Source organism: Indicator indicator, chromosome 9, assembly GCF_027791375.1.
Source record: "Indicator indicator isolate 239-I01 chromosome 9, UM_Iind_1.1, whole genome shotgun sequence".
NCBI classification, from domain to species: domain Eukaryota; kingdom Metazoa; phylum Chordata; class Aves; order Piciformes; family Indicatoridae; genus Indicator; species Indicator indicator.
The window spans coordinates 4625581-4652345 of NC_072018.1; the positions used below are offsets into that span (position 1 = coordinate 4625581).

At 41.6% G+C, this 26765-nt stretch overlaps 1 protein-coding gene across 1 annotated transcript in view; it reads left to right on the forward strand.

Annotated features, from left to right (window-relative positions):
• The window catches only part of KIF16B (kinesin family member 16B), a 164911-nt gene that overhangs the window by 100984 nt on the left and 37162 nt on the right, over positions 1 to 26765 (forward strand). Inside the window, exons 24-25 of the mRNA XM_054383745.1 lie at positions 837 to 959; positions 8979 to 9068. Of these exons, the coding sequence (XP_054239720.1) occupies positions 837 to 959; positions 8979 to 9068 (213 nt within the window). The remainder of the gene's footprint in view (positions 1 to 836; positions 960 to 8978; positions 9069 to 26765) is intronic.

A 26765-nucleotide genomic window follows, 5' to 3' on the forward strand; every position in this document is an offset into this window, starting at 1 on the left:
TGTTATTTTTCTGAGCACAAGTTCATTAAGCTTTTCAGATCAAATGCATTCAATTGAGAAAGTGAAGGGCTTCCTTAAAAAGGCAGTGGCTGTACTTATTCACTGTAAATGCTTGTGCTATTTTTGGACACAGTTTCTGCAAAGCATTAATATTTTCAGTTGCAAAAATACGTGATTTTGGACATAACTTCAGAGCTACAAGTTCCATCTGGCTGTTAGAGGAATGTGCTGTCATTACAAATACCTTTTCAAAGCATTTTGTCCATACCATGCAAGGTTATCCAGTTGGTATTATTTAAAGAAAATACTAGCGAACTGTTCTGATAGCCAGTTTAATTTAACCTTATTTAATAATAAAAATAGTTTGGAGTTTTAACATCTAAGAGCTTTCTGAATTAGCTTGAGCCACTGCAGTTTTTCCCGATCTTGTAAACAGGTTTGTTTCATAAAGATGAAGACATACAAAAAATATGGCTGACTGTGAAGGCTTGATTCATTATTTGGGGATATAAAATTAAGTTAATAAGAAGTTTTCTGCTTTCCCTCGTTTTTGAGATCTAAGCTGAAAACGCTTCTCAAAGAGCACTGTTTTTGAAACACTACACCTCAAATATTTTGTGCCTAACCAAATGCTGGGGTTTGAATATAAAAGGAGAGCCACTTTATTTTCAAGCAATTCCTTCATTTTTTACATAATTTCTGCCTTTTCTATACTTTCTTTCCCTACTTTTCTGGCCAAGAACATTTTCTCATTTTTAGTGAAGATATTTTCTTTCTTTCCTTATGTAGTGATTTTGGTTTTCCTTTGTTCTCCCTATTTGGTATGCACATGAAAGCGGATGGTCTGTCGTTCACTGGGAGCAAATCCAGACGACTTAAAGGACCCCATTAAAATTAGTATTCCACGCTATGTCCTGTGTGGGCAGGGAAAGGATGAACACTATGAGTTTGAAATAAAGGTAAGTGCTTTGCAGTTCTTCATGTTTGAAGTCTCTATACACATGTTGCTTGCATTTGTACAACAGTAGCATCATGGTAACAATAACAATCATAGAGTCATTAAGCTTGGGACAGGCTTTTAAGGTCATCAAGTCCAACTATAACCTAACTGCCATGACCACTAAACTATATCCTGAAGTGCCACATCTACATGCTTCAACAGTTCCAGGGATGGTCCCTGAGCAGTCTATTCCAACATCTCACCACTCTTTCACTAAAGATTATTTTTTCCTTAAATCCACTCTAAACCAAACGCTTTTGTTTAAAACCAGATAGTTTCTGTTTTGCTCTGTCCAGCCATCAGTGTTCACTGTGACAGCATAACAGTGAAGGTGGAAATGGCAGCTGGAGGTCCTCTTGAGAATTTGCAGATTTTCACCTTACTAACCCTAATGAAAAGTAGTTTTTGTTCCACTAACTGCAATTTTTGGCTGTCTTTGAGTTGTCTAAGTGGTCTCAGTACTGTTAAATAAGGGGTTGTGAAGAGGCATACACAGTACAGGACACTATAAAGACAGGTATTTTCAAAGTGTATTGTGTAAAAGGGACTGGTGGTCAGACTCTTGGGGTGAGCAGTTCCAGAACCAGTGTCAAACAATTAAGATGAAAGTGTTATAGGAAAGGAGGATTAAATGCATATTGGTTATAGGAAAGCCCTTTTTTGAGGCACATCACGTATAGAAAATTATTAGACTTGAAAAGTCTATAATAGTGAAAGCATAATTAAATATTTTGTGTCCTTTCAGACCCTCTTTGTTGTTCTGATTTTTCCCACCCTGCATTTCCAAGGTCTTGCTTCTCCAAACTTTTCCCTGCTTCCCCTCCATTCTAGTGGCTTCCTCAGTTGATCTTCTGTGTAGAAATGCTGGAAAAATTGCATATTCCTTGTGTTTCCTCTGGTACTAAGCCAGCATTTTTTCAAAGCACAATGTGATGCCTAATTGGAAATGTGCTCTCAGTGCTTGTGGACATGTAGAATAAGTGATACACATGGCATCAGAGACAGAATTGGCAGCCTTCTTCACTGAATGCACTGCCAGATGCTTTGTTAGCTGGTGTAAGTTGGAGTGGGGACCTGCCCTCACGGCATGCAGAAATGCTTTTGAACTATGCTCACACTCCCTTTTATAAAGGCTCCTATTAATGTGAGCAACCTTAGCTCTGAGCTAATTAAATTTTCATCTCAAATCATGCTGCATCATTTGTGGATGAAATACTTTGTTTTGCCTTTTGAACTTTGAATTTGCTGGGGCCAGTGAAAGCCCAGAGCCTCAGGGATGCTAAGAGTAAGCACTTAGAAACTTTCTACAAGGACTGTTCTGGCCACCAACTCTCAGCACACAGGATTTACTAAACTTGAGTAATGGTTAGTGAACCTAAATACAATAAAAAGGTTTTTTTTTTCTCTTTTTAATAAGTTAGTAGATGTATTCTCCCTTCATCCCTAAGGCCCATGTAAGCAACTTAAGATGAAAGGACAGTTAAAGACATGGACGTACCTGGAAGGAAATGTAATAGAAGAAAATGTTTGAAAAGGGTGGCTTTCATTAACCAGGTAGGAATAGGGGGATGTATCAAGGAGAGACACAAATGCATATGAAACCAGGCACCAGCAATTCTGGTGCCTGTATTTTGTTTGTGGGAAGCAGAACCTCAGGACTGGCATGGAATGAGCAGATGCTGTGGCTAAGAGATGTGTATATGCTGTGGCTGTTCTGTCACGCTTGCCAGTAGCATCTTTTTCTCTCTCCTGTGCCATTTCTCAGCTGTCTCTAAAAGAGGCTGCTGCTTAAATAGCTGCTTTGATAAAGTTCAAAACAAAGAAATGGGTGACATAAAGGATAGGGAATAGGCTATTGCTTTGCTAATTGTGTCCCATTGCTGTCAGCTTCCTTGGAGCACTAAATATTTCTCTGGAAGCTCCTATGCACTTTAGTTTGGCTGTCTGTGAGATATTTGGCACAGTCCTTCCTCTACACAAGTCGATCAACTGTTTATGCTTTTTCCTTTGCCTCCAGGTCTCTGTAGCTCACAGTGTGCTGCTTTTGCTGTGGTCAGGACTTGGCTCCAAGCTACAATCCACAGACCTTCTACAAACTTAGTTCTATTTTAAGTCTTTTCCCTGTAGAGCTCCCAGCTCTACTTTGAAATGTATTAATCTTCAAATGTTGCTACAGTTATTCTGGGGAAAATCAGGATACATGGAATAGGCCTTTTTTTTTTTTTTCCCCTTAAAAAACTTTTTTTGGTCTCAAAAGTCAGGAAAGCAGGAAGACAGGGCATGGAAGAGAGAACAGGTACTTGTTTATTTCCTCTCTTCCTGATGGGTCAGGATACAATATCAGTTGCTGAAATAATTTCCAATTTCAGAATATTTGTCAGTCTTAGGGAATTGCTGAGGTGGTGTAAATCTCATTTGCTTTGCCAGCTCCCAAATAAGCTTGCTTCACAAAGGTTCCTCTTACTCTTGGGAAAATGGGTAGCTGACCTATTTGCATGTAACCACACTTTGAATTCTGAAAATGGGACAAGGGGTGATTGAGTTGAATTGGAAACCTTTGAATCCTAGGTATCTCAGATGTGTTTTCTTAGGCAGATGTTTCTGGTCATTGTGTTTGCACTTAAATTCTGGCATATTCAAATCAGAATTGTTTTGATCAGAAAAGACCTTTAAGGTCCTCGAGTCCAACCATTCTCTAACTCTCCTAAGTCTGGTGCTAAACCATGTCCCTCAGCACCACATCTCTGCCTCTTTTAAACACCTCCAGGGATGGGGATTCAACCACCTCCCTAGAGAGCCTGTTCCAGTCTTTGAGAACCCTTTCAGTGAAAGAGTTTTCTCTAATACCCAATCTAAATGTCCCCTGGAGCAATTTGGGACCAGTCCTCTCATCCTATCAGTTGTGACCTGTGAGAAGAGACCAACACCCACCTCACTACAACCTACTTTGAGGTTTTACTGTATAGAGAAAAAAACATAACAAATTTCTCTATATAAACAAGTATACAATTTTCTGTTTGTTTTTTTTTTTTTTGTTACATGCAATGGTAAAGATTATGTCCTTTATATGCCAAAAGAAAGAAAGTCATTTCCACTTTTATTGGCAGCAACACAATCAGTTCATAAGTCTTTTCAACTCTAACATAACATCCAAAAAGATTTTCTTTTACTGCAAGTTCATCGTCTTGTCCACCTAGGCATATATAACATTTGGGAACGGGCCAGCAAGATGTTCTGTCCAGTCACATGCTTCTACTGGCTACAGATCCTTCTTTAAGATGTTGAGTCCCACAAGAACCTATTGGTTAGAATTCAAAATAGGAACAAACCCATATTAGAGTTAAGAGGGCACCTTTTCCTCTTCCAGCAAGAGCTAACACAGAGCTGTTTGTGCTGGCCTGCTATGAAGTACTCAGTGTGAATAGATGTGTCTCCAAAAGAACCTTCCATTTAAGCAACAGTTGTATATGTTATCTTCAAAGACACGATGAAACAGTGGTAACTTCATCAGCTATAAACATGTTTGTGTTAAAGCTGAATTAGAATCCCAGAAAAATCTTGTATATTCCCCTTCCTTTCATGTTGTCATATGCAGAACATTCAGACAGGGATGTGCTATAAACAGTGGGTGGGAAGAGCTTTTGTGTGGATAAGATCATTGGCATCTGTTGCAGACAGAATCAACATGGATAGCAGCAGGAACAGGAAGGGGAGCAGGGAAAGGAGAACTCCAGCTCCTGTAAAGGCACACAAGGTCTCCTGAGAACAGATGATGGAAGCAAAGCCTAGAATCCAGCACAGCCCTGCAGGGGATCCTCTGACAAGAGGAAAAGATGTAGATAAGCCTTTTCATTCAGCCTTCCCTCACTGTTACAAGTTCTCTCATTTTATTCATCCTGTTTGATAGACGTTCAAAACTGCCTTTTTCTTGTGTTTCAAAGCTTTTCATTCATCTCTGATGAGTTCTCTATAGGAAAAGATCCAGGCAAATGTACCCCCAAAGCAGTGCTTTTTTCTAGGTCCTGTCACACTTCTGTTCATCCAGATGATGTGGTGGTCTGCTCGAAATGTTTACGCTTCTCATCTAAGTTTCTTTCTGAACTCAGTGAAGCTGAAGCAGTGCTCACTGAATTAGTTCTTAAAGAAAATGATGCATGCCCTGCATCTACCTATATTAGAGAACAAAAGCCCAATCTTCCATCATCTCTATCAGATAAATACCCTCAGTAACAAATAATAATTAAAAAAAAAGTTACAATAAATTTTTAGGCAACTTTCAGATGCTGTATTCGTAGACAGTGTGAGGAATCATTTCAACAAGTTCTGATTAGAGAAATGATGACTGTAGACAGTTTAAGCAGCCCAGACAAATATGGTAGGCATTTTCTACTATTCTAACTTCTATTCTATTATTTCTAATTGCTTCAGAATCAGATGGAATAATTCTTTTTATTTCCCCACCACCACCCTCCCACCCTTGTTGGTTTTACACCTATTTATATGGGCCAGAAGGGGAACAAACTCTGTGACATGCTTCACAGTAGGATCAATTGAAAAAGTCTGTTAGGTTATTTTCAGTCATCATGAGAAGAAAAGATGAGGAGACAGGATTGTAGTAACTTCTTTCAGATTTGTAGGTTTTACATAGGAAATGGTGCACTTGAGTGAAGAAAAAAACCAAATCAAACAAAAAACCCTCAAAGCAACCCACAATTTTCAGGCAAGTCTAGGGTCACATAAGTGCCTAGATAAGAACAGTTTACTAACCTGTCAGCCATATTTTTTTATTAAGAAAATATTTCTAATTGCTATATTAGTAAATTCCAACTAAAAACTAAGAGCTTTTCAAATTTGCTTGTTCCTGTACAAAAGCTCTGCACGAGGATGATTGGGGAACTTGAGCACTTCCCCTATGAAGAGAGACAGAGATACCTGGGGCTGTTTAGTCTTGAGAAAACTGAGAGGAGATCTCATCGATGTCTATAAATATCTGAGAGGTGGGTGTCAAGTGGAGGAGGCCAATCTCTTTTTGGTGGTGTGCAATAATAAGTCAAGGAACAACAGGTACAAGCTTGAAGATAGAAGGTTTACCTCAACATGAGGAGAAAGTTCTTTACAGTGAGGGTGACAGAGCATTGGAACAGGCTGCCCACAGAAGTTGTGGAGTCTCCTTCTCTGGACATGTTCACAACCTATCTGGATGCATTCCTGTGAGGACTACCCTAGGTGACCCTGCTTTGGCAGGGGGGGTTGGACTCGATGATCTCTGGAGGTCCCTTCCAACCTCTAATGTACTGTGATACTGTGATATGTCCCCATCCCATATGTACAGTCTGTCATATAGCTTTTTTTTTTTTTAATGAGGGAAAAGAATCCCAGCCCAGAATGGTTGGATCAGCTGTGAAAGTAAAAGGCCCAAATCTGGAAATGCTATTGCCATGCCAGCTGCTCCGAAATTCTCCTCTTTATATGAATGGAATTTGATCCTGTTGGTCCAAATAACATTCTTGCTGAGCTTTGGGGACCACTTAAGATTTTGTTAATCTTTGAAATTATTTTTCCAACAATATCAGCAGTAACAACAATACAAATTTGTACCACTTTACCTGCTGGTCTTGTTACAAGAGTTAGAAAAGTAAACAAAGAGGATGACAGGGACCAAGTCAGGGTAAGCGAAGCCACCAGGGAATGCTCTAGAGAAAATTCTTCAGTTCTTAGGCAGTACAGATAGATGGATTTGCTGTTTTCCTTCTCGTCATTCCCTGACAACTTGTTTTTTAAACTTTGTACCACCTTGGTACCACTCTATCACCTAGACAGGTGTCAGATGCACAGCCAGCAGCATCACTGGGGAGCTGGTATCTGTGCTCTTTCTGAAGCTATGTAGCTGGAAGAGTCCTGATGCCTTGTGTTAGGTTGCTCCCCTAAAGACATGCTGCTGTGAAAACCCTAGGGGTGAAAAATAAGAAGCTGCTTTTGAATAATGATCCGTGCAAATGAAATAATCACAGCAAAATTTCATGAGTCAGAAACATTAAAATACAGAATTAAAGCAAAAAAGAAAGCAGGAATGAGTAGCATCTTTATTTTATGATTATATATTGCACTCTAATATCTACTTGAAGATGGAAATCACAAACCCCTTTACTTTTAAAGTAATTATTCACAGCAAAATGGTTAATGGAGATCAGTGAAACATGAACATATCCCTATATTTATATTTGGGTTTCTAAAACACTTCCCACAGCTTCCTTCTGTATGCAGCAGCAGAAGCAGCAGGCAGGGAAGGGTGGACAAGAGATGAGTTTGTTATAAGTGTGAGGTAGCAGTTACCAGCAATGGTGCTGGTTCTGGTTGCTGGCTTTACTGCTTTGGTTTATTTGTCTCCTGCTTGGTTATCTTGGCAACTTTCTTTACTTCCTGATACACTCAGTAGTGAGGGATCTACTTGTTAAGTTTAGGAGTCACTTTAAGATGAAGTCATCTATATCTTTGAAATGTGTTTTGTGAAAATGCTTTTGATCTTTGTGATAAAATCACAGTTAGGTGGAGGTCATACCACATATTAGTCTTGTTAGACTAAAAAAGCAACAGTCTTTCAGCTGGCTTTCTCCAGCTGATGTAGATGATGTTGATGTAGAATAATATTCACCTCTCCCTGCGACATTGCTTCTTGGTAGCCTTGGATCACAGAAAAAGACTTCTTGTAGCCTTGGAGCTACAGGAAAAGACTTCTTGTAAAATCAAAGGCTCCAGTTATGGCATTTTTATGATCTGCTTAGAAATTTATTTCACCTGATTTCAGACAGTGAAAAAATTTCTTTCCCTGAAATTTTTGTTGGCTCCTTGCTTCCAGTGAGGATTCTGTGAAGAACTGATGGTAAGGTTGGCTTTCCTCTCCCTCTTTGCTCCTGTTACTGTGCTTTATTCTTCGGAGTAATTCTCTTGGCTTGAATGAATCTTCCCCTATAAATGGGATGTTCATCAACATAGGCACTTCAGGAAGTGATTTAATGGCCATGGTGGTGTTAGGCTGATGATTGGATTCAACGACCTTAGAGGTATTTTCCAGCTGAAACAATTCTGTGGTACTATCTTGATGACAGAGACTGAGAGTCCTTTAAAGGAGTGTCTTCGATTGAGAACTGACATAATATTTTTTTAGCCTTTGAATTGGAATCCCATTCTATGTGGTAATGAATTCTATGTGTGCAAGAAATGTATATTTATTAATTGTGTATTTCTATATGTATCTGTCTCCTGAAGGGGGCCTGCGAGAAAGCTGAGGAGGGACTTTTTACAAGGGCTTGTAGTAATAGCACAAGGGGGAATGGTTTTAAGTTGGAAAAGGGTAGATCTATACTGGATATTAGGAAGAAATTCTTGACAGTGAACTGGAACAAGTTGCCCAGGAAGGTTGTGGGTGCCCCCTTCCTGGAGGTATTAAAGGCCAGGTTGGAAAAGGCCTTGAGCAAGCTGGTCTAGTGGAAGGTGTCCCTGCCAGTGGCAGGGGTGCTGGAACTAGATGGTATTTAAGGTCCTTTCCAATTCAAACAATTCTATGATTCTGTGTATACAAGAATATATGTGTGTATGACCATATACACTTCTATGAATATACAGAGAGGCTACACAACACTTGTGCTGGGTGTTACTCATTAGTGAAACACCCACTGGTTGTTATGCTGAGAGCTGCACCATTGCTGCACCAAGGAGTGATAGGGAATTGGGGATATTTTAATCTATTTACAGCTTTGTCAAACCTCTCCAGAATAAGGAATAAATACATTCAGTTTTCTTGCTTTGCAGCCCATGCTCCTCATTAAAGACAGTTCTTTTGTTGTCATAAAAGAAAAATTACGGAAACCAGTAACAACTTACAGATTTAAGGGAACAAAGAGTTGCCTCTTTCAGTCTGATAAGCTGGCACCCTGTGTGGTTTTACTTCTGTTTGTTCTTTTCCTGTTGTGTGACACAGATAACAGTGCTGGATGAGACGTGGACAGTGTTCAGGCGCTACAGTCGCTTTCGAGAAATGCATAGGACTTTAAAACTGAAGTACCCAGAGGTAAGTTTGGGTAAAACTTCTTTTGCAGGACAGACTGTAGGTAGAGACCTGAAAAGAAATTATTTGAAAGGTGATTACTCAAAAAAAGGAGGGGATTTGAGACAGCCAGCATGGCCTCACCAAAGGCAAGTCTGACTGACCAGCCTAAGTGGCATTCTGTAGTGAAGTGACTACATCAGTGGATAAGGGGAGACCTATCTGGTCTTTGTAAGACTTTTGACATTGTCACTCATAACAGCCTTCTCTTTAAATTGGAGAAATAGGAATTTGATGGGTGGACTGTTTGGTGGATGAGGAATTAGTTGGATGGCCACATCCAGAGGATAGTGGTCAGTGGCTCAATGTCCAGCTGGTGATCAGTGACAAGTGATGTCCCTCAGGGGTCCATACTAGGACCAATTCTATTTAATAACTTCATCCATGACATAGTGGAGTCAAATGCACCCTTAACATGTTTGCAGATGAAACCAAGCTGAGTGGTGTGGCTGACACCTGAGGGACAGGATGCCTTCTGGAGGGAGCTACAGAAGCTTGAGAAGTGGGCCAGTTAGACTGTCATGAGGTTCAACAACGCCAAGTGCACATGGGCCAAGAGAACCCCTAGGTTCCAGGCTGGGGGATGAAGGGATTGAGAGAACAGTGAAGGAGGACTTGGGGGTATTGGAGGACACAAGCTGGTAATGTGCACTCACAACCCAGAAGGCAAATCATACATTGGGCTGCATCAAAAGAGGCATGGCCAGCAGATCGAGCGAGGTGATTCTGCTCCTGTGCTCCACTCTGTTGAGGCCTGGAGTACTGTGTCCAGCTCTGGAGTCCTCAGCACAGGAAGGACATGGATCTATTTGAGCCACTCTGGAGGAGGGCCATAAAAATGACCAGAGGGCTGGAACACCACTCCTGTGAAAACAGGCTAGGAGAGTTGAGGCTGTTCAGCCTGGGGAAATCTCCAGGGAGACCTTATTGTGGCCTTTCAGTACTTAAAGGTGGCTTGTAAGAAAGATGGTAACAGTCTTTAATTAGGCCTGTTGAAATAGAACAAGGAGTAATGGTTTGAAACTAATAGAATGTAGATTAAGACAAGATATAAGGAAGAAATGTTTGACTGAGAGGGTGGTGAAACACTGACACAGGCTGCCCAGAGAGGTGGTGGAAACCCCATCCCTGGAATCATTGCAAGTCAGGTTGGACAGGGGAGGCTGAGCAACCTGCTCTAGTTGGATGTGCCCCTGCTCACTGCAAAGAGGTTGGACTAGATGACCTTTAAAGGTGCCTTCCAACCCAAACTAATCTATGATTCCTATCAGCAGTATGCTTCTAGTAAGATTGGCAAGCCCTTCAGTTTTTGAAAGCTCTAAGACTGCTAGGTAAATGTTTCAGTGAAAATGTGACTCCATTTGTTCCCTCCAGCCATTCATTCCCTTCACTGCTAAGTGGTGGTGGTTCCTGGAGGCTGGTGCTCTGTTCATTGCAAGGTACTTGCAGTCAGATCATGTCATCCTGACAACTCCTCCTTTATAAAAGAAGTGTTATTCCATGAATACCCTTTTGTAATAGGGTTGCTGCAGAATGGAAAATTGACCTTTCTGACCACCCTGGGTATTCAGGATATGAGGAGCTGTGCCTGACAGAGCTTTAGTTCATTGGCAGGAGTGCTTTTAGAATTACAGTTCTTGGTTTCCACATCTAACTTCTAATTATTAACATTTTGCTTCCTTTCTACTCATTCCCGTGGATACTTGCAGAACTATATGAAGAGGGGATTGGACGTGGCACTTGGTGACATGGTTTAGTGGTCATGAGGTCTTGGATGACAGGTTGGACTTCGATGATCCTTGAGGTCTTTTCCAACCTTATTGATTCTGTGATTCTATGAAAGATACCATTCAAGTAATGGAATTGATCCTGATTTTAGAGTTAGCACAAAGAAAGAAACCTGGGCCAGATAATCCTAAGTAACATATTAAAAATGGCATTTTCAAGAAAGTTGCAGTAGTGTGCAAATTTTTTCTTGGTCTTCATTGATGTTGCTGTAGCACACTGCAGCATTTTTGAAAGATCGTGGAGAACGGGAGAGGTGCCTGAGGACTGGAGGAAAGCCAATGTCACTCCAGTGTTCAAAAAGGGCAAGAAGGAAGACCTGGTAGGTAGGGCAAGAGGCAGACCAGTCAGCCTCACCTCCATCTCTGGAAAGATGATGGAGCAGCTCATTTAGGAGGCCATCCCTAGCCACATGAAAGAATAGAAGGTTATCAGGAGTAGCCAGCATGGATTTACCAAAATGAAAGGATGTCATCTACCTTGACTTCAGAAAGGCTTTTGATACTGTCTCCCATAACTTGAAAAGTGGGTTAGATGATTGGATTGGGAGGTGGATTGGAAACCAGCTTAGCAACAAAGTTTAGAGGGTTGTGATCAGTGGCACAGAGTCCAACTGGGGGCTGGTGGCCAGTACTGTTCCCCAGGAATAAGCACTAGGTCCTGTTTTGTTCAATATCTTCATCAGTGACCTGGAGGAGGGGATAGAGTCTACCTTCAGCAAGTTCACTGGTGATATGAAACTGGGAGGGGTGGCTGGTACACCATAAGGCTGTGTTGCCATCCAGCGAGATCTGGACAGGCTGAGAGGTGGGCAAAGGTGAATCTCATGAAGTTCAATAAGGACAAGTGTAGAGTCCTGCATCTGGGGAGGAATAACTCCAGGCACTTGTATAAACTAGGGGTCATCCTGCAGGAAAGCCCCTCCATGGAGAAAGGCCTTGGAGTCCTGGTGGACAGCAAGTTCTCCATGGGACAGCAATGTGTCCTTGTGGGCAGGAACACAAGTGACATCCTGGGGTACATCAAGAAAAGTGTGTCCAGCAGGTCTATGGAGTTTCTCCTCATGCTTTACTCTGCCCTGGTGGCAGAATACCTGGGCACAAACTTGAACATAGAAAATTCTGTCTGAACATGAGGAGGAATTTCTTTAAGGGTGACAGAGGACTGGAACAGGCTGCATAGAGGGGTTGTGGAGTTGTCTTCTCTGGAGACTTTCAAAACCTGTCTGGATGTATTCCTGTGTGGCATGTCCTAGGTGATCCTACTTTGGCACAGTGGTTGGACTCGATGTCTAGAGGTACATTCCAAACCCCAAGGTTCTGTAATTCTGTGACTAATTGAGCATTGAAAGACCTTGAATTTTAAAGAGCAAAATACATAGATTTTTTTTGTGGAGATTCCAGGATTTAAGATCATTCCCACTCCAAAAGAGTTTGAAAAACAGAAATAGATATTAGCACACACAAAATATCTAAAGAAAAGTTTGGTTAAAAAAACCAAAGAGGAAAAAAAATTTAAAAAAAGACGTGAAATAATGTTTTCTAGTTGTCAGAAAAAATTTCAAGGTAAAAAATGAGTTTTGAACAGGAAATAGAAATGTTCTCTTTAAAAATATTCCTTGTTAATGAGCATTGGTATAATTTTCTTTATTTATTTGAATTAATTGGTGTTTACTCTTGGGTGTTGGGGTTATAGTCTGTCAACAGGATAGACTAATTGCATCTAACTCTGGAAAACCAGACAGGCAGCTATCCAGCTGAATAGAAAAGGGCTATCTGAGCACCTCTGCAGACTGATCTCCTCTATTTAGAAAAATGGGTCTGAGTGGATCCTTTCAGAGTTCCTTATTGGTCCTGACTCTATGTGGAGGAACAGTCCAATTTGACTTTTACAGTTAGATCAGAGGGAGATCAACTTCTTCATTCTATGTGGTAATGAGATACAGGAGGGATCTGATCTTCTTCAATCCATTATTAACATGTCCTGTGTGCTTCAGTCTACTAATGTCACCTTTCTGAATCAAGCATTTATAATTCCCAGTACAAATTCAGACTTTCTTGGGTTTACAGGAGGGAGTGAGATTGGCATTTTGTATTTGTGTTTGTTTTAGAATAGAATAGAATAGAATCAAGAAGGTTGGAAGAGACCTCAAGGATCATCGAGTCCAACCTGTCACCCTACAGCTCATGACTATCTAAACCATGGCACCAAGTGCCACGTCCAATCCCCTCTTGAACACCTCCAGGGATGGTGACTCCACCACCTCCCTGGGCAGCACATTCCAATGGCCAACCACTCTCTCTGTGAAGAACTTTCTCCTCACCTCCAGCCTAAACCTCCCCTGGTACAGCTTGAGACTGTGTCCTCTTGTTCTGGTGCTGGTTGCCTGGGAGAAGAGCCCAACCCCCTCCTGGCTACAACCTCCCTTCAGGTAGTTGTAGACAGCAATGAGGTCTCCCCTGAGCCTTCTCTTCTCCAGGCTAAACAGTCCCAGATCCCTCAGCCTCTCCTCATAGGGCTTGTGCTCAAGGCCTCTCACCAGCCTCGTTGCCCTTCTCTGGCCATGCTCCAGCAATTCAACATCTTTCCTAAACTGAGGGGCCCAGAACTGGACACAGTACTCAAGGTGTGGCCTAACCAGTGCTGTGTACAGGGGTACAATGACCTCCCTGCTCCTGCTGGCCAAACTATGCCTGATGCAGGCCAGGATGCCATTGGCTCTCTTGGCCACCTGGGCACACTGCTGGCTCATGTTCAGGCGCCTGTCAACCGTTTTTGAACAACTGTGAGACCATAGGAATGGAATTACTAGGCCAAAATAGAGTCCTGCTTCAAAGAGCATAAACTGAGAACATATCCTAGCCTGGAGAAAGGCACGTAGGTTTCTTCAGCTTGAAGTCTGCCTAGCTCAAGTATTTTTCCTTACAGTTAATAGTTTATGATTAATGGACCTGCTGGAGTGGGTCCAGAGGAGGGCCATAAAGACGATCAGAAGGCTGGAGCACCTCTGCTATGAAGACAGGCTGAGAGAGCTTGGGCTGTTCAGACTGGGGAAGAGAAGGTTTTGGGGAGGCTTTATAACAGTGTTTCAATATCTAAAGGGGACCTACAGGAAGGCTGGGGAAGGACTGTTTAGAAGGACTTGTAGCTATAGGACAAGGGGCAATAGTTTTCAACTGGAGCAGGGTAGATTTAGGTTGGACATCAGGAGGAAGTTCTTTACATGTTGCCCAGGGGTGTGCTGGAGCCTACAAGAATGCTGGTGAGGGACTTTTTAGGGTGTTGGGTAGTGATAGGACTAGGGGGAATGGATCCAAGCTAGAGGAGGGGAGATTTAGATTAGATGTTAGGAAGAAGTTCTTCACCATAAGGGTGATGAGACACTGGAAGAGGTTGCCCAGGGAGGTGGTGGAAGCCTCATCCCTCGAGGTTTTTAAGGCCAGGCTGAATGTGGCTGTGAGCAACCTGATGTAGTGTGAGGTGTCCCTGCCCCCTGGCAGGGGGGTTGGAACTAGGTGATTGTTGGAGTGCCTTCCAACCCTGACAATTCTGTGATTCTGTGCTTGAGGCCCCATCCCTGGAGATATTCAAGATCAGACTTGGTGTGGCCCTGGGCAGCCTGATCTAGTTGGAGATGTCCCTGCTCACTGCATGAGTCTTGGACAGGATGACCTTTGAGGGTCTCTTGCAATCCAATGCAATCTGTGAATCTGTAATTTTTTTCCTATGTGTTTTATCTATGTTTTCCATTCTCTACACCACTCACTTTTTTCGTTTTGTTTTGTTTTTTTATTCAGCTTCTTCCCTGTCTGTGGTCAAGTTTGCAAGGTCAATGTGACAATTTGTGCTTTAATGTGACGATTTGTTTCTTATTTACACTCCTGTATTGCCATATGTCTGTGTGTTAGGTAAACTTTCTGAAATTCACATCTAGTACATAACAGAATTATTGGCTTAACTCTTCAGGTAAATACACTTCTAATGCATGATAGGAAATGCATGATAGTATGTTTTAGTTAGTTAGCTGTTCCCTTCTCCACAATTCTGTACTTCAAGGCAAATACCAAGTCTCACAGGTTTGCCAGTATAACTTTCATGAGAAATGACGCTCTTGGGAAGAGCACAGGAATGTGTTTTGGCTTCTAATGTACTTGACACAGTCTCAAGTTGTGCCAGGGCAGGTACAGGCTGGATATTAGGAGGAAGTTCTTCAGAGAGAGAGAGTGATTGCCCATTGGAATGGGCTGCTCAGGGAGGTGGTGGAGTTGCCATCCCTGGAGATGTTCACGAAAAGACTGGATGGGGCACTTAGTGCCATGGTCTAGTTGATTGGATAGGGCTGGGTGGTAGGTTGGACTGGGTGATCTCCAGGACTAGACTGGAGATCATCCAACCTGGTTGATTCTATGATTCCATCATTCCAACCTGGTTGATTCTATGATTCTATGAAAGAAATGCTTACTCATGTTAGCTTGGGAAACAGCAAACCTGTCACTTTAGTAATACCTTGTTTCAGCCTTTGGTCAACCTCCACTTCACAACAACCTTCAATATGTTTCCTGCTTTGGACACAACAAGGAAATGGCAAGTTTGTGGGCAGAAGCAGCCTAGCTAATACTAGCTAGAAAGCCTAGCTAATACACTTGGTTTCCTCTGCTCTTCAGCATTTCTACAAACTACTGTGTCCTTGTTTATCAGAAGGTAAGAGCACGTTGTGATGGATGGAGCACATCATGCTGTGCACTGTAGTAAAGATTTGGCATTTGTTTTATTTGAAGGGATTTCATTATCAGTGTTAGGTATGGGAATGATTGATGGCTTCCAATATTTTTACCTTTATTTAAAATAGCCTTAATTTATGCTAATTTTGGATTAGTTTTGCAAGGTTAGTAGGAGTTCAGTATGTTTGGTAAATGGAGAATCATCTATCTACTGTTAAGTCATCTGTCATTGACCTAATTTGGGATTCACCATGATGCTAAAAATGCATTTTAATGCCAAACTTGGCAAAGTTGTGTCCTTAGTGACTGTTTTATTGCAAAGAAACTTGATCCTGAAAAGCAGTGCTACCAGAATCCATCAGAGTTGAATTTTATTTTGCATACTTCACCTTCCAACTCTAAATTAATATTTATAATGAACAGCAAAAATACTGGGGATGTGTTTAATGTATGAGTGTCCTGCTTTCAGAAGTGAACTTTACAGCTCATTAGTTGCTCAGCTCTGAGTTACTACATCAGTATTTTAATAATTTGCTGATCTTGCATTTTGTGGTTCTGGCACTAAATGCCCAAAGGAATGTATTGGCAATCTGATTTATTAGGAAGGTTTAAAAAGAAAAAGGGGGCAAAAAATGCATCTCTCTTTCAGAAGCACAAACTATCTAATGTCCTCCAGTCTTACAATGTGCCATATATTTTATATACCTGCACATGTCTTCTGATGTAATTAAGTGGCTGCTGACAACTGAGTATCTAACTGAAATGTGTCACATGCAAATTTTGGAGGACTGAAGAAGCTGCAGCAGAGTGAGATTGTGCCAGTGGCAAGGAAGTATCAACTGTTTAAGGGTGCCTGGATTTTTTTAGGTCTGCATGATTGTAATTTACCCAGCTTCAGCTTTCTTACTTTGCTAGATTGTTAATGACTTTCTTATTATTTTTGGAATTTTAATTAAGGCCTTACTTGGTTATCAGTTGCAGCAGTCTCTGTCAGGAATATACTTTTTATTTGTTATTAATCAGAAACAGAAGCAAGTGGACTCTTTAATACTGGAGTGAGAACTTTCAGGATAAGATTCTCTTTTTTTTTTTTTTTTTTTTTCCCCCCCTCCTCCTTCATCTTTTCTTAGTAGTTCATGGCTTTGAACTACTACCAGAGTGCTGATTCCTGCAGAAAAACTTTCCTTTCTGATTCTCATCCTGTTACAAGGAAAAACTCACTCTTACCATCTCTGTTAGTACAGCAAGTTTGAGCAATGCACAGTTGACACAACTTCCTTCTTCCCAACACTTTGTCATTTTCCTCTTTCAAAAGAGAGCAGAGGAACAATCGTCTACTTGTCTTTCTCAACCCAAACCCAAGGTTTATGAAATCCTTTCTTCATAAGGGAATCCTTAATTGCCACTTGAATCCAGGTACCTAAGCCAGGTTTTCTGGAGCTTTCACTGTACACTCTGGTTATGGAGCTCTCTGTCAATCTTACTGAAACCTCTTTCCATATGGCTTAAAACTCACAGAATCACACAATGTTAGGGGCTGGAGGGATCTCAAAAGATCATCCAGTCCAACCCCCCTGCCAAAGCAGGATCACCTGTACCAGATCACACAGGAATGCATCCAGGCAGGTTTTGAATATCTCCAGAGAGGGAGACTCCACAACCCCCTGGGCAGCCTGTTCCAGTCTTCTGTCACCCTCACAGTGAAATAACTTTTCCTCATGTTTCCATGGAACTTCCTATGCCTCACCTTCCACCCACTGCCCCTTGTCCTGTCACTGGGCATCACCGAGCAGATCTGTGCATGGTATTAAGAGAAGCAGCTACTACTGAGGCATTTTTATTACTAGCAGTGATTTTTGGCTTAAAATATTAGTAAATCCATGGGGAATTGCCAAAGAGAAGGTAAAATGTATGCTTGCATTTATAGATTCATTTGTGGAGATATGGACCTATGTGTGGAGGCAAGATTTCTCTGGGAGTGCCAAAGCTGTTGACTTCTAGTTTATTTAGCAGAATGTAATCATTTGGGTATTTGCGTTTGATATATGGAGGTCTGTAGATAAATCTGTATTTCTGTCTTTCACAGTCTAAAGCACAAAAGGGCTGGACCTAATTTTTGAATAATCTTAATTGAGATAATAATTGAGTTGGTTTCCTCTGCTGCTGCTCTGGTTTTTATCATCTTGCACAACTGAATGGATGCAGAACATCTATATCTGAAACAGCAGCCAAGTCTACATAAACTTCAACCTTCAAGTCAGTTACCAGGCTATCTGCCCATACCCCATCTGCTGTTCCCACCAGGGAGATGAGTGTGCACAATATTAGTGCAGTTACACATCAGTATCATGGATCTCAGAGGCTGGGATTAGAGGCTATTGCTTGGAATGCAGGGAATGCAGAGTTCTTCAGGTGCCTTAAGTATTGATCGTAAAGACTGAGTTATATAACCATTAGGAGAAAATGCTGCCTGGTTTTCTTGAAGTGTAGTGTTGTGGAGGCAAGTCATCAGTAATATCATTAAGAATTATATATTAATTTTTTTTATTTCTGAAGGTGATACCTTCTGCTTATCAGAAACATCCTTGTTTGACAGCATATCCTTCTGTTTGAGTGAACTTGAGGCTGTTATCAGCTGGAGGAGTTAAGAGGCAGCTCTTTGCTTTGCATGCCTGTGAAAATTGCATGCAACTCATAGGGCAGAAAGTATTGCTCAGGGTTTTTTGAAACAGTGTATGAATGTTTTTGAAAATACATAGAATTCAAAGCATCTGCTGCCAGCTCATTTTAAAAAGATTTTTAACTGTTTCAGATAATTTAATACTCAAAGCTATTGTGTCTGGGTTTTATTGGAAGTATTTTGCATCTGAGAGAAGATGATTGTTTTGTATCTGAGTGAAGCAAGTTCTAATTTGATCCATCCATACTGCCCACAACCACCCAACATACTATGTATATGCTTGCTATTAAATCAGACACTAGTTTTGTAATATTTTCTTTCTTTTTAGACTTTTCTAATATTGCTTGTCATGTAGGGGTAGTTCAACTCTTTAATGATGAACAGAGAGGCATGCACTGTTCATGTAACTACTGCTGACTGATCTCACTATCCTTTCATTTTCTCTCCATACTCTTTTGGGTGACTGCCATGGAGGGATCTGTATTTTCTTCTTAAGTGGTCCATATATCTGGTGCTCTTGCTAAGCAATAAGTGGAAGAAATCTTTGACATTAAATTCTGGCACAGATAATGATGAGGGGATGAGTTGGAGGTGAAGCTGTTAATTTTAGGAAAGCATCCTTATGTTCTAGAAGAGATTCTCCCCAGGATCACTGACAGAAATGTAATTTTGCGCTGACTTTGTAACCAGCACATCAAGGGAGGTGATTTCTACCCTTCTACACTGCTCTGGTGAGATCCCACCTGCAGTGCTGTGACCAGCTCTGGAGTCCTCTGCACAAGAAGGATGTGAACCTGTTGGGGTGGTTTCAGTGGAGGCCACAAAATGATGAGAGGGTTGGAGCACCTCTCCTCTGAAGACAGGCTGAGAGCGTTGAGATTGTTCAGCCTGGAGAGGGGAAGGCTTCAGGGAGCCCTTATTATGGCCTTTCAGTACATGAAGGCTTACTGTAAGAAAGATGGAGACCTTTTAGCAGGGCCTGTTGTGTCAGGACAAGGGGTGATGGTTTTAAACTAAGATTTAGGAGATTTAGGCTAGAGAGAAGGAAGAAATGTTTTACAGTAAGGGTGGTGAGACGCTGGCCCAGGTTGCCCAGAGAGGAGTGGTGAATGCCCCATCCCTGGAAACATTCTAGGTCACCTTGGATGGAGCTCTGAGTGACCTGATCTAGTTGAAGATGTCCCTGATCACTGGGAGGGATTGAACTTTAAAGGTTCTTTCCAACCCAACCCATTTTATGATTCTATGATAAGACATGACTGAGGAGGGTTTGGGGATTTTTTTAATTATTATTCCTCCTTGATGGTCTCCAGTATAATGGGACATTTTCTGTATGTTTATGTAATTATTAATTTATTTTTAGAAGTCATATCAGAACACAAAGTTCTACTTCCTAAGGAAGACTTGGAGAAATTAAACTAGGAAGAGACTGATAAGGCAGCAGACTTGTGCAGAGCACTTGGGGCAGCGTTTGGGCTGGCATCCTGGCTGGCTGACTGCTCTGATTTGGGGTTGTAATTGTGCAGCTGTAGCATTTCATTAAATGTAAAATTTATGTTAACCTCCTAAGATTACTTTGAAAGGGAAAAGGGTGAGGAAGCAATAACTTTGAGGTACTTGGCTTGCATGGCTTGTAAGCCAGTTACCATGTAACTAGGGAGCTCCTAGAGCTTAGGAGCTGCTTTGGCAGCAGCAATCAAAAGCTTGTTGCATCAGAGCTGGCCAGGCTGAAGCTCTGCTGGTTCAACCATTAAATTTCTGTATTTATTGGCATTAGTGACTACATAATTATTATATAAGATCTAGGTAGTGACATTGAGTGCAAAATTCTGGGCATTTGGATGCTTCCAGTTTTCAATTTTAAGTAGCGCTATAGCTGTTAAGTATCTGTAACTAAAAGCATCTAAGGTGATAGTTACAATGAGTTTGTTCTGAAACCTGTAATGCTGATGCCAAAGCCTTGATCCTGCAGAGACCAAAGTCCCAATTCATTTGGCAAGTGCAGTAATTGTTAAGATTAATGTTGAGAAGCTTTTGGGACCAAGGAGCAATTTAAAATCACAGATTACATGTATTTGAGAAGCAGTGAACACGATGGTACAAAACAGCCTGCAAATGCTATTTTATTATTTTAGGAAGTTCAGGTTTGTCTGGATAGCAATTCTTAATTCAGGTTCTTTCAGCCTCTAGGAACTCCCACACTCCATGACCATTAGCAGGCATAGTCTGTGATGATATATCAAGATTTGTTTTTGCCTAGAAAGGAAGGGTATTTCTGGTTATAAACTAGCAAATTTGGATATGATTTTTTTAAATAATCAGGAGTATGCACTGTAGTTCTGCTTTTATACAATGCAAAAACATAGTAGGAGTAACTTGGAATATAACCTTACAACAAACACCAAGAATGCATGAGCAGTCTAAAAGCACATTGAGGTGCTTGTAAACAGCAAATGGCCATGGTGTGTATTAAAATTATACTTGTGACAGAATTAGAAGTATATAGAAAAGCATTTAGAAAATACTTTCTGAAATAGAAATCCTAAACTAATGACAGACCTTAATTTTCACTTTCTCTCCTGGGATTTTACTAGCCTTAATAATCTGTCTTTCCATAAATACTAAAAGAAAACTAAAGTAGCAATTTATAGAATACACACCAGTGTGTAAACCTTGTTACCCAAGCATGTGATTGTAGTCTTCACCTTTATTCAGTACAAATAAAAATAATTACGGTATAGATAATTTTAATATTCATATTCTTGTCACCTATAACAGCCAGGAAGTACAAACAGAGGAAGCAATATTTTCACAGGCACATTTCCAGGTCCCATTTCCAATTATATGGTGTTCAAAGCACTCACCTGGTACTTCCCCATCTTGCCTCAGAAGTTCTTTAAGAGGTAGATCTTTAAGTGCTTCATCTGGCCTTTCTTTCTGCAGCACGAAACTTTTGACTGCTGCTGTTTTTAAAAGAAAAGTTAGGACTTTGCTCAGCACATCAGTCTACAAATGAGAAGAACTTTCTCCCATAAGTAAAGTGTGAAAAACATTGCTGCTAACCATATCATGTAGTTCAGTGTGCCTTTGATTATGGGGAAGAATATTTATTCCATGTGGACCCTCTGAAGTCATAGTTGCTTACCAGGGCTAGAGCATCCAAGACACAGCAAACCCCCAGGCAGATTTGCTTCCAGCACAATATGCAATTCCCAGTTTATTTTGAGTAGGAAAATGGATTTCTTGTCTTAAAGCAGAATCTGGATGTGCAAGAGCCTTTCAAGAGCACAACATTGGAACTAATTTGTGATGATTGTTGGTTTGGCTGCTAGATTTGTGCAAGAAATTTTTCTTGACATGGTGCAAGCACTTCTGCAGAAATACAGTTTCACTCTGTCTCTCCTCCTTCCCCTTCCTCCCTCCTGTGTTTTGGTTGATGATGAGACTTGGGATTATTTTAGGTCTGTCCTGAGCAGCTACTGAAATCTGCAAGTTTCCAAATAGTTCTCTGGGAAAATACCTTTAGCTTTATAGATTTTCTGATAAATTCAGCATGAGACAAGGTTAACCTGCAGGCAGACATCAAATTCCAGGTTTCATTGATTGTGCATTAGTAATGTAAAAGTGGATAAAAAGAGGCATTTAGAGAGGAGTACGTCCTTCATCTCATCATTCGCAAACTACTTGATGGAATAATTGCTTTGATTGTTTGATAATCTGATTTTCAAGGCTCTGCTCAATTATCTGGTGAATTTGTGTGGAATCAAAATACTCAAGTTGTTTTATCAGTAAAACAGTCTCAGATGAGTAATAGCTACCTGCAAAAGAGGAATGCCTCTGAGAAGAACAATTCCTAGACAATGTGACTTGTTGCTGAGATCCAGCCATTCCTTAGCTGCTTCTGACTGTAGGCTTGGGGAATGTCTTAGGCTGCAATGTTGTGTCTCACTTTTTTTCCTGCTCAGTGAAAGGCAGAGGGGATTATTAGAGTTTTTGATGTTTCTTTATCTTTTTTTAATGATTGCCTTGCTTTGAAGGACTTTAAGACTTGTGCTTCATTAATCATTAGCTGCTATTGACAGTCTCAGTGTCTTCAGAGGATTTGGTGAAGAACAACTTGTTCTTACTGTGTTGGTCAGGGATATGCTGCAAGATTAAGTAGACTTTTCAAGTACAATCCTTTGGTTTCCCTTGATTTAGGGTATGATGACTGAGCTCTAACTCTGTTTTTCGTGAAAATACCTGGGTTAATTTTGAGCTAATAACATAAATAGTAGCAAAACCTGTCTGGTCCCAACTTGCTGCCTGTCACCTTTTCCCCTTGCACACTTAGACAATATTAGTGACACAACTGCAGATGTGAAACTGCTGGGATGAAGGTTATTCACTGCCTAATCTGGAGAATTATAGGAAGCTTCTCTTGAGTTTCACATGGCAGCTTTTCAACAGGATATTGCAGAGCTGTCATCTCCTTGGAACCACTGAGGGAACAAACAGGGAAACACAAGTTGTAGATTTTGTAGTGCAGTAAGAATATTTAGCTGTTTGGTTTTGTATTGCTACGTTAAGCAAATGAGTGATTTATCTAAATGGGATTGAGATACTGCTGTCAACTGATGAAGGCCTCGTTCAGGTAAGACTGATACAGTCTGCAAGGAAGAAAATCTGAAAAACAGTTGTGCCAACAGTTGTTACATTTTGTGGCTCATAGTTTTTTTAGCTGCCCTGGAAGACTCAAAGCTGATAGGTATTTTATACTGAGGTGTATACCTTCACTGTGAGGGTCACAGAGTGCTGGAACAGGCTCCCCAGAGGGGTTGTAGAGTCTCCTTCTCTGGAGACTTTCAAGACCCATATGGATGCATTCCTGTGAGACCTGTGCTAGATTTTAGGGTCCTGCTCTGGTAGGGGGGTTGGACTCAGTGATCTCCAGAGTTCCCTTCCAACCCCGAACGTCCTGTGATCCATGACATTCATGCTTTTTAGTGTGTAAAGGTTAAATTGAAGCATTATTCCTTGTCTTCATAGGCCCCATTTGAATCATTTCAGAACATCCAAGGTGAGTCCCACCCTGAATTTTCCACTGGAGGATTCTATGCAGCTGTCAGGGAGCAGCAAGTTGAGGGCTGTTCCACAAGGGGGTTGACAAGCCAAGAGCTGAGGGTGGCTGCAGCACAGTGGGGACCTTGATGGCCAGGGCACAGTCCAACAGTATCTGAGCAGAGCCAGGATGGTGGTATCAACCACTCTGCTTGATATTCAGGGTGAAGTGATAAGTCAGGGTCAGTCCAACAGAGGGTAATTGCTAGTGAAACAGAGAAAGCCATTAAGTATAACTGCAGTGTTCTGTTGTAAATATCCCCCTCTTTAATATGTCAGGTTGGTTAATTTGTGAATTTGCTGTAAAAAAAAACCAAAACAAAACAAAATAAAAAATAACCCCAAGCAGCCTTATGGTTAGCATTGTTACAATGTGCAAGAGACACCTTTTTGTCTAAGGTTCTTTGTAAATATTAATTGATCATGTTGCTGCTAATGAGCTTTCGGAGTCGATATAGTGAAAATAGTATTGTTTCTTCATTAAAAATGGGTTGTCCTCAGAAGAAAGGAAGAAGACAAATTTCTCAGACTTGGGCAGCAGTTTCTAAAAGCCTTGTATTCACAATGAGGTCTCTCTGTAAGGCTCTTGGGATATGTTCTTGATTGCTGTAATGTAAATGCATTAAAAAAGAAGAAGTCTGGCAGGGTCTTATACCATCTGTCTCTGTAACACAGAACATACACAAGGCTACATCTCACACAGGAGAATTGTCTGCCCCACTACAGAGCTCGGAGCAAGAATATCCAACCAGTAAAATTTATTAGTCATCCCTGCATGACAAAAATCAATACAATACAATCTCTTGTGGTTTAATATGAAAATAAACATAAAGAAGTATTGACTCTCTGGAAAAATATTGAGCTGCAGTTGTATAATTGAAAGTGCCAAGAGGAGAAGACTGAAAGTAGAGGATGTTGTCCAGTCTACTCTAGGGTGTATTTCAGAACCAAAGCCAGGAATAATAGTGCCGAGGGCAAGCTGTCTGGCTGTGTCTGAAAAATGAAATTCTTTGTGGGAATGTTGGTGACCTGAGCATGAGTGAGTTGAAAAAGCAGATTTTTCAGGATTGCTAAACTTTGGGAGCCAGCGTAAAACATCCAATTAATTCATGGTTGCCTAGAAAGGGTTATGATGCTGGGAATGATCAAAAAGTACCAAAGCTAGAGTTCTGTTTGGCCACTTTCTCCTGTCATATTTTCAGTCACAGTTGTAGGCACTACTGGGTATTAATGATAATGAGGGTGGTGAGACACTGAACAGGTTGGCCAGGGAGGTGGTGGAAGCCTCATCCCTGTAAGTTTATGAGGCCAGGCTGGATGAGGCTCTGAGCAACCTGACCTAGTGTGAGATGTCCTTGCCCGTGTCAGGAGGGTTGGAACTGGATGATCTTTAAGGTCTCTTCCACCCCTGACAATTCCATGATTCTGTGTGACAGTTTAATGATCTGCGCTGTGCAGTGCTGTCAGCTGCACTGGGGGGCTGTGTCAATGTTGCCTGTGAGATACTTCAGATTTCTCTCAAACTGAACACTCCCTGTCCTAGTCTCTTTATGTCTCTTTTGGAGAAAAAAAAATTACAGCAAAGCTTTAGCAGTATTTTAAAGGCTTAAATTACTCACTGTATATTCAATTCTAACTCTATATTGAAATCAGGGAATAAATAAAAATATTGTAACATTCAATTGATTTTTTTTTTTTTTAGTAGTACCCACGGTGTTGAAGTAATTGTGTACCACTGTATTGCAGAGTTTTATTGACCTATGTAGAGTAGCATAATTTCCATTCTGATGGTACATGAAGGCTTTTTTGTGGTGTTTTAAAAAAAAAAAAAAGTAAATTAGTAATTCTTGTAACTTTTAGTTTACCCCTGCTTGCCTGGGTTACTAAAACTTGTCTGTGTGGAGCAGCATAGAATCATAGAATTGTTTCAGTTGGAAAAGATCTCTGAGGTCATAGAGTCCAACCATCAGCCTAACACCACCGTGTCCCTGAACGCTATGTCCACACGTTTCTTGAATACTTACAGGGGTGGTGACTCCACCACCTCCCTGGGCAGCCTGTTCCAATGCCTGACCACTCTTTCCACAAAGAATTTGCTCCTAATATGCCACCTAAACCTCCCCTGGCACAATTTCAGGCCATTTCCTCTCCTCCTATCACTTGATACTAGAGAGAAGAGACCAACCCCCACCTCACTGCAAACTCCTTTCAGGAAGTTGCAGAGAGCAGTGAGGTCTCCCCTCAGCTTCCTCTTCTCCCAGTTCCCTCAGCCATTCCTCATAAGACTTGTTCTCTAGACCCTTCACCAGCTTTGTTGCTCTCCTCTGGACGCACTCCTGCATCGCTGATACAGGAGCTGGTGGTGTAGGTCTGGTTGAGGACAGAAGTCGATGTGCTTTCAGCAGGTACCGGTGAGCACCGGGTGCTAGATGGAGGCGGACAGAGACTTTCCAGTACCAGGCAGGCAGTGTCCAAGCACGCAGTCCTACTGGGACCCAGCAGCTCTCACCAGCAAGGCTGATGTGGCACCCAGTGGGCATTGCCAGGAGCAATCGTGGGCTACTGGAAACCCCCCAGGGGCAGCCTAGCAAATGGGCCATGGTGCAGCAGGAAGGGAGGGTGCGGCGGTTGGCTCAAAAGGTAGATCAGTAAGTTCAGCAGCTGTGAGGAAGCTTAGCCATGGTGTCCACGTGAGGAAGGGCACATCCTTTGCACCTGCCACAAGGGAGGCATCAGCTCAGAATGAGCTTCCCCAAAAACATGCAGCCACCCAGGTCTCTGGCTGCAGAGACCCTCACTACCTCTTGCTGGAAACAGATGGAAGCAGGGAAAATGGCTGTGTGAAGTGTGAGCAAGTGTCTCAGCCTGATGCTGGAGCTAAAAGAGGAAGTAGACAGGCTAAGGGGAGCATAAGGGAGCTGAAGAAAGGGTTAGACTGGTGGAAACATGATCTGACCTCTCTAAGACAGGAACAGGGGCAGGGACAGAAACAGCCACCACAAAAAGCCCAGGATCAAAGGGATCCTGTATCCTCCACACACCAGAAGGTAGGTAGGGCCCCGAGGATAAGCAGTGAGTGGAAAAAGGTCCCCATTAGGAGACGCAAGCGAACCCTCTCCTTGCCCACCATGCCTCCTCTAGTACCACTACACAGTAGGTGTGAGACTCTAGAGATGGAGGACCTGGTCAGTGAATGATGTGGGTGTCAATTCCTCTGCACCAGAGGAGTCACTAATACAGAAAGAACTACCTCCCATGTTAGTACTGCCACCTGCACGCAGAGTAAGAGTCATAGTCATAGGAGATTCCCTTTAGAGGAGAACAGAGGGTAGTGAAATACTGGAAAAGGCTTCTCAGAGATGTGGTGGGGGCCCC